The sequence below is a fragment of the Mesocricetus auratus genome, unplaced genomic scaffold (assembly GCF_017639785.1).
Source record: "Mesocricetus auratus isolate SY011 unplaced genomic scaffold, BCM_Maur_2.0 Super-Scaffold_100006, whole genome shotgun sequence".
Taxonomy (NCBI): domain Eukaryota; kingdom Metazoa; phylum Chordata; class Mammalia; order Rodentia; family Cricetidae; genus Mesocricetus; species Mesocricetus auratus.
The window spans coordinates 9,915,446-9,928,228 of NW_024429190.1; the positions used below are offsets into that span (position 1 = coordinate 9,915,446).

General features: G+C 43.3%; 1 protein-coding gene across 4 annotated transcripts in view; it reads left to right on the forward strand.

Moving 5' to 3' along the window:
* The window catches only part of Nudcd3 (NudC domain containing 3), an 86,175-nt gene that overhangs the window by 49,811 nt on the left and 23,581 nt on the right, over positions 1 to 12,783 (forward strand). For all 4 annotated transcript variants that reach the window (XM_040746721.1, XM_040746722.1, XM_040746720.1 and 1 more), the window contains exon 3: positions 173 to 305. In XM_040746721.1, the coding sequence (XP_040602655.1) occupies positions 173 to 305 (133 nt within the window). The remainder of the gene's footprint in view (positions 1 to 172; positions 306 to 12,783) is intronic.

A 12,783-nucleotide genomic window follows, 5' to 3' on the forward strand; every position in this document is an offset into this window, starting at 1 on the left:
AGTATCACAAAGGAGATTGCTCCAAAGTGGGACCTTCATGGCAAGTCAGCTTGTTTTTTGAGCTTTATGTTGGTCTCTCCCTAGGACACAGGAGTAACACGTATGAAGCTGCTTTGGGGCTTCTCTGTTTTGATTTGTTCAGCCGCACCTCACTTTTCTTGTTCTTTCTCAGGATTCAAGAGCAGTTCCAGAAAAATCCGGACAGTTACAATGGTGCCATCCGTGAGAACTACACCTGGTCGCAAGACTATACTGACCTGGAGGTCAGGGTGCCAGTGCCCAAGCATGTGGTGAAGGGGAAGCAGGTAACAGGCCGGGGCAGGGGCTTCACTGCAGCCAGTCGGGGAGCTGGCCTAACTGCAAGAGAGTTGAGAGTGGTTTGGGTCTGAGACTTTGTCCCCCTGGAGGCGGTTGCCTTAGCTGTCCTTACCTGTGAGCATTTTTCCCCGGGTCTTCACGTTCCCCTGGGGACAGTGAGCCCTGTTCTTAGTCTGAGCAGCCATACTCTGGGGAAAAGCTCTGACACAGGCATTCTCAGGGCCTCAGTGTAGACAATTAGCCTCTTGGTTTTCAAGTGTAGATCCAAACGTTACCTTGACGAAGTCTGCCGTCAGCTTCCCTAAGAAAACTCAGTAGCTGACCTCACAGTGTGGACTGAGGTGCTGTGCCATAGCGATTGTCTTGTCTGCTTACTGCCCTGCAGCCCAGCGCTCCACACATGGGGCAGCGCAGTGCTCCACACATGGGGCAGCGCAGTGCTCCACACATGGGCAGCGCAGTGCTCCACACACGGGGCAGCGGAGCGCTCCACACACGGGGCAGCGCAGCGCTCCACACACGGGGCAGCGCAGCGCTCCACACACGGGGCAGCGCAGCGCTCCACACACGGGGCAGCGCAGCGCTCCACACACGGGGCAGCGCAGCGCTCCACACATGGGGCAGCAGAGCCTCCTTGTACACTGTGGAGGCAAATAAACATCTGAAATTGATCTTGATTCAGGGGGAGAGGAGGAGGAAAGTGTGAATGTGTGTGGATGCTCTTGACACTGAAACTGTCCAAGACAGCGAGATGACAACACAGGAAGAAAGAACAGTCATTCCTTACTATCCGTTAACGTTTTCCTGTCTCCTAGTGTTGCTGGTTTCACATAGACATGTGTTGAGAGCAAGCTTTCCTGTCTACAAACCTCTTTGCTGATGTTGGCTAGAGATCACCAGAGGACATGGCTTTTCTGTGAGGTCCAATGGTGATGCCTGATGTTCCTTGTCAGTGCTCAGACTCATTGGCCAGGCCTGTCACTTCAGGACAGGAATGGAGAGACAGTCTTACTTCTCATGCGAAGTTCTATGCTGTATACGTTTTCTGCCCTTGTTGACAGACAACGCTAGTTTTTTTTCTTCAGACACTTAGCCTCCATGTAGCACCTCCCCACTCCCACCCCCAGTTGTCAGGTCATGTGTGACACCCATTGCAGTTCCCGCAGTTCTGAGGGAAAGCAGAGAAGTCTGCGCGTGGGGAGAACACTCACTGGGTAAGGTCTTGCACTTGCTGTGCAAGCATGGATGCCTGAGTGCAAGTCTATAGAAAAGATTGGTGGACTACAGATTCCTAATACTGTGGAGGGAGGAGACAACAAGATTGCTGGGGTTTGCTGGCCCACCAGCTTTTCCCTTCGCTAAATGAGAGACCCCGTTTCTAACGAACAAGGCCAAGAGTGATAGAGTAGGACACCTGCCTTTCTCCTGTGGCCTCCATGTGCATGCATGAGTGTTACCACACACGCTGCACATACAAATCTAGGCTACAGTGATTAAGTAAATGCCTTGGCTTGTGTCCTGTGGTTCTTCCATGGGGCAGGAACTATGTGTGTGTGTGTATATCTGTGACGTAACTGACATAGGTGGATTTAGTACATAATTTTTTAGAGGGAGGGTTTATTTAGGAAGCCATGGCAGAATTAACATTATTGTAGATTGTTATAATCAGGATTCACTTAAAATATTCTTAGGTAATCTTAGGTAACAGATCCAAATAGGATATTACAGAATTTGAATTAACATTGTAATCAAGTTTGGCATGTGTCAGAAACTTTCCCTATTTTAATCTTCAAGAGAACCTTAAATGTACACAGCAATTCTGTGCTTTATAGATGAGAAATTAAGGCTGAGAGAAATTACTAAATTGCCAAGTGTTGGCTCCCTTGTTACACACAAATGGGGCTTCTAGATAACTATTTGAGTGGATGATTTGCTGAGTAAATAAGAGGACAAACTTATGCTTTGGTTCAAATGTATCTGTCTCTAAGCTTAGCCTTCTCTCTGAATCTTAGCTTTTAAATTTATAAATTCCTTACTCACATGGAAGTTGTGGTTGTATATAGAACATGTAACATGGAAGTCAGGGGACAGTAGGGACAGCCTGGCTGGTACCCTACACCCCACATAGTAACAGACGACCAGACTCAGTTGACCCTGTCTGTTTTGGATGGTTTGGGGCAGGTACTGACTGCCTTTCCTAGGTTGCTTGCCTAACATCTTCTTGGGGCATTAGTGGGTCATGTGTAATTATGCATATCTCTGTGTATTTGTATATGGGTATGTACATGCGAGTGCAGGTGCTCACAGAGGCTCGAAGGAAGGTGTTGGATCCCTTAGAGCTAGAGTTACAGGCAGTTGTAAACTACCCAACATGGGTGCTGGGAATTGAATTCAGACCCTGTCTTCAAGAACCTCACCTCGGCTGGGCATTGGTGGCGCATGCCTTTAATCCCAGCACTAGGGAGGCAGAGGCAGGCGGATCTCTGTGAGTTCGAGGCCAGCCTGGTCTACAGATCGAGTTTAGGACAGCCTCCAAAGCAATACAGAGAAACCCTATCTCGAAAAACAAAACAAAACAAAACAAAAAAAAGAACCTCACCTCTTCAGGTTTCTCTGAAAGGGTTCATAGTAGATCCAGATTAAAATTAGTTTCTCTTTTCTGTGACTCAAAAGATCTATGCTGGTAACCCAGATAGCTCCTAGGGACGTAGTTTTCAGGTATGCTGGCTCACTTGTGGGAGTTGGAGCCATGCCCTGTACCACAGGCTCCATGGTATGGAACTGCTGCCATCCCATGTTGTTCAGATTCCTGTCTCTCTGGTGCATGTTTTCTCTGATCTCCATGGTGGTGCACTCCTGCTTTTACTGACTGACCTGGATCTGGCTTGTTCTTCTGTGACTATTGTCTGAGCACATGGCCTAAGTGGTGCTACCAAGGTAGGTGTCTGGCATCAAACATTTCTTCCTTTTTATCATGTAGGCAGTAATGTTTAGCAAAGTGGTGATGTGTGTATGTTCAGCATCGGTGAAGCGCACAACTCTGACTTGGTCCTTTGGCCCACCATGCACTCAAAGGAACCCAGCCAAGAGCCAAAGCTACCTTCACTCCATGCAGGCTTGGTGTGTTTCTTTTAAGCACTGAGATGGGGTGGGGAGCACCCCAGATCTGCTGTCAACTTTAATGTAGGCATTCTGTGACACCTGTTGATGTTGCTTGCATTGGTGAAGATCCTTATCTCCCACATGGTAGGACATTTTCTTTCTCCCTAATAATATTTTTCTATGCTTTGCTTATACTATTAATCCCTGATTTGCTTAATGCTATGAAACTGTTAGGGGAAAAATAAGGAAAACGCTTCAAGAAATAGGCACAGGCAAGAACTTTCCCTCCACTTGGAAATAAGACCAACACTTGACAAATGGGATCGTATGTAGTGAGAAGGCTTCTATACAGCAAAGGAAGCAGTTGATTGAGTGAAGAGGCAGCCTACAGAATGGGAGGCAATTGCTAGTTATGCACCCAACAGAATACTATTACCTGAAATATACAGAATTAAAAAAACTAAACAACAAGAACCAAAAAATCAGTTAATAAATGGATAAATGAAACAGACTGAGTCACTGAGATTTGCACTAAACATGTATTGCTAATAAGCATAAGGAAAAAATTATTCTTAGCCATGTTACAAAAGTAAATCAAAACTACATAGTGGTGGCCATGCCTTTCATCCCAGTACTGCAGAGGTCCATGGGCTCTGAACTCCACGCCAGCCATACTTCATAAAGAAAGCAAAAAGCCAGCCTGGCGTACAGAACAAGTTCCAAGACAGCCTCCAAAACAATACAGAGAAACCCTATCTCGAAAAACAAACAAACAACCCCCCCCCAAAAAGCAAGCTATATTGAGATTGCATTTTACCCCAGCAAGAAATGGCAGCCTTAAGAAAATGAACCACAGATGCTGGTGGGGATGTGGGTTAAAGGGAACGCTTACACACTGCTGGTGGAAATTTATACTACTAGTCCAGCATCATGGAAGTGAGTATGGAGGTTTCTCAAACAAACAAACCTGAGAAGCTGTAGCACTCCTGGGTGCCTCCCTGCAGGCTCTGAGTCTGTATCGGGGAGTACTGCACAGCAGTGTTTATGCTGGACTGTCCCGGTAGCTCAGAAGTGGACCCAAGCAGGGTGTTGGTAAAAGAGTGTGGTAGAGACACACGCAAGTCTGACAGCTGTGAAGAGCTTACATTGTTGGCAGGGGAACTGCTAGAGCTGGGGCAGCATCAGGCCAGGCAAGTAAGCCAGTCTCAGAAAGGCAAATAATGCTTTCTCCTTGTGGGTCTTACATTGTGTACACATACGTCAAGCGTGTGTATTCACATACATGGCATGAGAGTTAAACTGTCTAGTGGAACAAAGACTAATGGGGGAAGGAGTATGGGACATAAAGGAACATATGTTTCATGTGTAGTATATGTCTACTTGAAACTTTAAATGTCTTGGTCTATCAGTTTCTTAGTGATTGCTAAGAGTTTTTGTCAACCTTTGAAATAAGTTCCTTTTGTATCTCTTGAGTTCCGCATGCCTAAGGGCTTTTCCTCAGAGTTGCATTTCTTTCTTGTCGGTTCCTTCCCACTTGTCCCTAAATGTACCTGTCCCAGCTGCCTGGGCAGCAGGGTTTTATTTTCGGTTTGTCTCTGGCACCCATCAGATATAACCATGATGGTAGTCAGGACTGCAGCAGCTTTGGGAGATGGGGCCAGGGCTGGTTATGGTTGGTGATGAAGAAGCCCTATATAGGCAGCTTTTGCTTTGGTGTAGGGTTAAATGAGGGTCACTGCAGCAGAACATTGGCCCTCTGTACCCAGTGGTGGCTCAGTGCTGGCCAGAGCTCTGAGTTGCGTCCTAAGCTATTTTTCACTCATCTTTCTGTGGACATGAGTGTGAGGACAGCGTACTGGCCTTTCAAGGGTGGTTGAGAGTGAATGAAGTGTGGACCCAGTGCATGTTCTTCAGAGGAAAAATAGGAACTTCCTTATTTTGCATATAGGCTTTTAAACGATGGTTCTTCTCACGTGAAGCTTTCATCTGACTCAGCAGGACGCGGTTTGGTCTTTTCTTCACCATATTCTTTGCTGCATAGGGACAGCGGCATCCTTCTCTTCCCTTCTTGTGTAAACCCTCAGAGTAGTGACAGGGACAGAGCGGGGAGTCTGTGACTGCCCACTTCAGGTCAGTGTGCTGGCATTTCACTGGGTCAGAGATCTGTACTGCCCTGGAGACTTAGACCGTGGGGCTTTTTTGTTTTTCACATGAGAAAACTCTTCCTGCTGAGAAGACACTAGAATGGGAATCAAAAGCCAGGCTCCTACTCATTTTGTTTTGACATCTTTTGAGTGGAAGGAAGGTGCTAGGTTTTTGTTTTGTTTTAGTTTTAGTTTTTCAAGACAGAATTTCTCTGTGTTACAGCTCTGGCTGACTGGGAACTCACTTTGTAGACCAGGCTGGCCTTTAACTCACAGAGATTCACCTGCCTTTGCCTCCCGACTGCTGGGATTAAAGGCATGCGCCACCACTGCCCATCGAAAATGCTAGGATTTTATTTGCCAAGTCATTATTGAATATTGCTGAATAACTAGTGAACCTGTCTCCTGACTTTCTTTTCTCTCAAAGGCTGTGGGTGTTCAGGCCCTGTTGCAGCCTAAATTGCCTCTGTCCTTACACTAAGAGCCTCTTGGGATAGCCACTTGGTCCCTAAGCTTTGACTTGTGGTTACATTCTCCTGAGCTTAATGCAGATGCTGAAACCTGCGCTGAAAGCTTTAACATACAGTGTTCCTTCTTAGAATTGGTCTGGAGGAAAATGTGGGATGTGATGGGTTTCAGCACTGGGCGAGGGGATGTCAGGTGTGATGGCTCCCAGCACTGGGCTGGGAATGGGGAGGGCAGCTGGATCTCTGTGAATTTGAGATCCTGTCTCCAAAAAAAAAAAAAAAAAAAGATGAAGAAGAAGTTAGGAAGATTTTATTACAGGAAATTACCACAACAGAAAAGGCTGTATTTAAATGTACCTAACTGTATAAATGTGACCATTGTAAAGTCCCTGGCTTGGTGCCTCTTATGCTGTGAGGTCATGTAAAAACTTCACTGGTTTGGGGTCTACTTTAGCAGAGTTGCGTATATAATCAAGTGTAAATATTATGAATAGTATGAGTATTTCCGCATTCCCATCTTTAGCGCATATAAGTTCTACTTAATGCCCCTCCTACTTTTCCCCATTGTCCATCTGGCCCACAAAGGCAGCTCTGGTCACTTTTATTTATCTTCATGTCCTCAAGTGCTCCTTCGTGATACACTTCCCTGTTTCTAGTCTTCGGGCTCAGGTGACTGCCCTTAGCCCTCAGAGCTCTCCTATCTCTGCTTTTGCTACCTTCAAGGAAGCAGGGTGATTATTAAACTATACTGAAGTTTTTCAGCTCTTATTATAAACAACAATATCCTTAAATCTATGCATTTCTATATGAAAAAATTCTGCAAAGTACAGTTGCAAGACCAAAGATATGTTCCTGTAATTACCACAAAACTGCCAACACTCTGGAAAGGGACACATTATGTAATTATATTGTAACTAACAAATCAAAATTTAGTGTTTAAATAATAAATACATATTTTAAAAACTAGCATCAATTTATTTTTCTTTAAAATTTATGGTTAATGGTATTTTAGCAACTTCATTATGTAGTTTTATTTTCTTTGTTAGGAATTGTTTTGAGACAAGGTCTCTCCTCAGTCTTCCTGGCCTAGAACTCTCTATGTAGACCAAGTGATCTACCTGCTCTTACCTTCTTAGTGCTGGGATTAAAGGTATGTGCCGTTATCAGAGCATAAATTACATTTTAGTATTACTTCTTTGTCAGTCACAGTTTTCGCATAATCCTTTTTGATACATTTCGATTTGCGATTTTGAAAAGATTTTGTATTTTGGGCTGGAGAGAAGCTCATTGGTAAAGAACACATAGTGCTATTTCAGAAGACCCAAGTTCAATTCCCAATACTCATAACTAGCTGTAATTCCAGTTCCAGGACATCTGGAATCTCTGGCTTCCGTGAACACAAGTACATATTCACACAGATACATAATTTAAATTTTAAAAAATTATTAATTATTTGTGTGTGTGTGTGTGCACATATGTGTGTACATGTATGCAGATGGCCTTATTGAACCTCCTGGAGCTGGTGTTTCAAGCCAAAGTATAACATTACCAAAGTCCAGTTTGGTGAGACCAAGGAATTTATTGGGCTTTCTTACAGACAGAGCACAGAGGCAGGCCTTACTTTCAGGACAATGGATAGCCCCCCTATCAGCTGTGCCATAATAAAGTCACACCCCACCGTGGATGGAGACCTCGTGGAAACTGCATCCTGAAGCCTACTTTTAATCAGCCTTTATGTCTGTACATAATCTAGCATCTTCTGAGATTACTTGGAGCTGGGGGAGGAAGTAATTGCTTGGATCCTAGAAACTGTCAACAGCTCCATTACCATTGCCATTATCATGTATTTAGCTCCCTCTGTATTGTTCTGCTCTAGGTGGCTGGCCAATGGGCAGAGTTAAAGAATGGCATCCTATGACTAGGAGGTGGGGAGCTGCCACACAACACTTCTGACATGCAGTGCTGGGATCTGAACTCTGGTCCTCTGAAAAGACAGCTAATGCTCCTGATTTCTGAGTCAAGTGCCATTTTGTTTTGATTACCATAGATTTATGGTAGGTTTTGATTTTTTGTTTGTTTGTTTCCGAGACAGGGTTTCATTACTTTGGAGCCTGTCCTGGAACTCACAGAGATCCGCCTGCCTCTGCCTCCCTTAGTACCAGGGCTAAAGGCATAAACCACCAATGCCCAGCCCATGTTTTGAAATTTTTATTGTTTTCTTTTGCTTCTACTGTTCATTCATTACTGCTTTCCTTTGTATTAAATGAAGGGTTTCTAGAGTAGTATTTGTTAGATTTCTGAGGCAGTGTAAAGAAACAGAAGACAGAAAGAGACAGAAATCTGACCTTAAACAGACAAGACTGTTTGTTAGCGCACACAGCAAGGGACAGCCCCTCTCCTTCAGGAAATTGAGTGGTATGCCAGGCTGGCTGTGTTTCTTTATAGGACCAGGGTGAGGGAGTTGGGATTTGAAATTGTTTGCCCAAGGTAAGACAGGCTGTCCCAACCAAGAGGTTGATCAAGATCATCTGTCATCTCTTAGGAGTCCTGTCTTACAGCAGTGTCTGTAACTGTTTAAAAAAAATTCTTGCTAGAAAATGGTGGTGCATGCCTTTGATTCCAGCACTCGGGAGGCAGAGGCAGGTGGATCACTGAGTTCCAAGACAGCCAGGGCTACACAGAGAAACTATGTCTCAAAAAACAAAAAAACAAAAAGAAAAAAAATGTAAGTGCTTGCCTGCCCTGAGGACTATAATTACATTGGGCTTTGTGCAGCCTTTTCAGGTTAATGTTGCCTTCTTCAACTTCAGTGGTGCACTAAAGAGTATTCATATGTAGTTAACTCCTTCCTTTGTTACTTTGAGCTGTACTTACCTTTTATGCAGTTATAACTTTTTTATTTTGTTGTTGTTGTTGTTGTTTGTTTTGTTTTTTCAAGACAGGGTTTCTCTGTGTAGCCTTGACTGGCCTTGATCTCACAGAGATCCATCTATCTCTGCCCTGAGTGCTGGGATTAAAGCCCAGTAGTAGTTGTAACTTGGTTCTCTCCTATTCTACTTAAAAGATGATGCTTGGACCCAAGTTGCCATTTATATTTTCCTGTTGAGTTTCTCTTTTTCTGTAGGTTTAGTTTCAGCCAGGACTCCCTATAGTTTTGGTTGCTGGTAAGACAGTCTATGATTCCTTTGGGTCTAGGTCTGGCTCTCTTAGATTTCTGCTTAGAATTCACTGGCTTCTGGGATGTATAGGTTAATTTTGTCAGATTTGGAAAATCTTCAGCCATTATTGTTTCAAGTGGTTTCTGGCATTTCTTTTTCCCTTTTGTCTGTGTCCTGTTTTGAAAACGGTGTGTTTGATGGTGTCTGAAGCCCTCTTCATTTTCCTTCTGTTCCTTAGTCTCAACCCAACTTTTAGTTTGCCTGATTCTGTTTCTAAATGCTGAGGTATGCTTTTGAAAACAGTGAATTTAGAAAAGTTTTGAGACAGGGTTTCTCTGTATGCCCTGGCTATCCTGGAACTCGCTGTGTAGACCAGGCTGGCCTTGAACTCATAGAGGTCCTGCTGCCTCTGCCTGTGCCTCCAGAGAGTTGGGATTAAAGGTGTGTACCACCATCTAGTTTACAAATTATTTTTAATCACTGTGTCTGCATGTGGGTGTGTGCATTTGCGTGCCTGAGGGGGCGGGGGCCAGATCTAGAGCCAGAGTTGTAGGCAGTTGAGACTTGTCCTGTATGGGTACCAAAAATTGAACTCCAGTACTGGAAGAACAGTACACTTCTCTTAAATACTGAGCTGTCTGTTCCCCTTTCCAGGTAATTACTCCACACTCGTATTTGGTTTAAAGATTACTAATTTCCATTTCCATGTTTTTATTGATGTTCTACTTAGGAGACTTTGGTTCTAGTTTTTTGTTTTTAGTATATTCTCAAATACCTGATTTGTAGACTTTTTAAAAATAAGCTCTTGTCTGTGCTTTCATAGGGAAAGATTTCATTCATTGCTTTCTTTTCTCTGTGTAGGAGCCACACTTCCTGATTTGTTTTGTTTTGTTTTTTAATACGTTTTGTGGGAGCTGGAAAGATGGCTCGGTGGTTGAGAGTACCCATTCTTGAAAAAAGACTTGGGTTCTATTCCCAGCACCCACTTGGCGGTTCACAACTATCCATAACTCCAGTTCCAGAATGCATATTATTCTTGGATGTTTGTGTAAGCAAACACTCATACACATAAAATAAGATAAATATTTTTAAAACTAAAAAAAATCAAACATTTAAATCAGTATTGCCTATGTGGTGGTGCATGCCTTTAATCCCAACACTCAGAAGGCAGAGACAGGTGGATCTTTGAGTTTGAAGCCAGCCTGGTCTCCAGAGCGAGTTCTAGGCTAGTCAGGCTACATGGAGAAACCCTGTATTGGAAAGAAAGAAAGAAATGGCTGCACTGGACATCAGGTTCCTCCCTCTCTGTGTCTTTTCTGTTGGCACTTGATACAGCTGTTGAATGACTTCCTGAGCTCCCTATTTTTTGTTATGCAGAGCTAGTGAACTCTCTCTACTTGGTGAACTTAGTGGTCCTTAAACACGCAGCACTGCCAACTCTCCCTTAGCAGTCCACTGTCTGTTTACAGGTCAGGATAGTATACAGATGGAAGCCAAAGGCCATCTTAGTATTTCCGGAGCGTGCATTGAGCCTCATGTTTGCCTTTTAGCTGTTCTGGAGTATGCCAGAGCTTTTTAAAGCCTTTTGGTCATTTTATTCCCTAGCCTTTTCTTTAGTTTCCTCAATTGTCATCCATTGCCTCTGAGTTAAAACAATTGCCTATAATTATTTTTAACAGACACTCTCCTGGGAAAAGGCTTTGGAAAAGAGCCAGGTGCTCACACATGCACATGTATATACCCCTTCCTTGTTGGTAGGGTCTTCTAAAGAGCCTTTGTTGGGTTAGATAATGGTAGTTCTTGGAGATGTTTTGCTCCTATAGTGGTGACTAGTTCACTGGAATTGGGCCTGCCCTGAACAGAGAGTGAGACGAGGTTAGGGCAAAGTAGGATGTCACCAAACTTGCTGGTTTTCTTCTGTAGCTTTCCCTGGCTAGATTCCAAAGTTCATAGAAGTTGATGCTGACAGGTTTTGCCAGAGAGCTTTTTAGGATCCCCTTCACTTCATTTTTACTGGCATCCCTTTGAATTAGGAATTTCTCCTATCGTTTTGGTTTTTAAGTGTTTCTTTCTTTCTTTCTTTTTTTACTGCCTTTCTTTTCTGTTTTTCTTTTTTGGTTTTTTGAGACAGGGTTTCTCTGTAGCTTTGGAGGCTGTCCTGGAACTAGCTCTGGTCTCAAACTCACAGAGATCCGCCTGCCTCTGCTTCCTGAGTGCTGAGATTAAAGGTGTGCACCACCAACACCTGGCTGCTTTTCTTTTTATATTGCCAAAAATAATGTTCTTTCCCCCATGACCTTCAAGTTCTAAGATTCAGTCATACTGTGTGTTGTCCAGAAATCGTTTCCTTTTGATGATCTCCTGTGACCCCAGTGTGACTGGCTGACTGTTTCCAGTTGCACTTTGGTGTGAAAGCACCACTGTGTTTCAGATCCTAGTTGAACATTACTTCTTTTAGTGTATTTTTCCCCCTTGAGTGATATGTGATAGAGAGATCTTGTATGCCTTAAAATGCATTTATTTTATTTCACCTTTCACTTTGGATGTGTGAGGAAGGCATTTTTTGCATTTTAATTACATTTTATTCTTTATGTATTTATTCGTTTGTGCATATGTGCATGCCATGACATGTGAGGTCAGAAGACAACTTAAGGAATTGGTTCTCTCCTTTCACCTGGTGGGTCTCTGGGTAGAACTCAGATGGTCAGGTTAACAGCAGACCAGGTTTACTGAGCAGACCCTTTCCTTCCTCCTCACATCCCAGGCCACTGACTCATTTACTTGGTTTCTTTGTGAGGAAACTTTATCACGTCAAAATTAATAGGATCTTAAAACTGTTACCAAAGCACATGAGTTTAAGTCATCCTGTGTCCATTCTGCTCAGCTCTCAGGGGAGTCTTCTCAACATAAAGGTATAGTGTTTACACTTTTAGAAAATCAGCTAATAAGAATTCTAATTAGAATTTCTGGGATATCATATTGTCTTAGTAAATTGATCTCTTTATCTAATTTCTTTGCCTTGCATTTTTGCCTCTATATTGAAATTTTTCCTATTTTTTGCAATTATGTTTTAGTTCTTTTTTATTTTTGATCCAATATGTTTTTCATATCATCTTAAATTTCTGCAAAGTTAAAAAACAGAAATATTTATATACTTTTCCTGATTAAGTCTATCATTTTGTTTTACTTTTTAGCTCTTTTTTTCTTCATGCTGCTGGCTTTTTCATAAGAGAGAATTCTCACTTCCTTACTAGGTTTTTTTTTTTCTTGTTGATATTTAGTATTTTTCCACATTGCCGTGGGTGTAGGGCTTTATTGATGGTATTCTTGGTTGCATTTCAGAGGTCTGGTTTTCCCACCATTACCAGCTGAGAGACTTGGCAGTTAGGTTTACCTTATAAGGTGTGAGGTCTTGATGGTGGCTGTGATTGAGCAATAGTGTTTTGAGCATGGTCATCACCCAGCCCCTTGGATGCAGGCCAGTCTCTGCAGGAAGGCTGCCTCTGCTCGTGCAGCTGGTCCTGGGGCTGACTCTACGCTGTTCCCACTGTGCCTCTGCTCTTGTGCCTGCCTTCTCCCAAACAGAGCAACTAG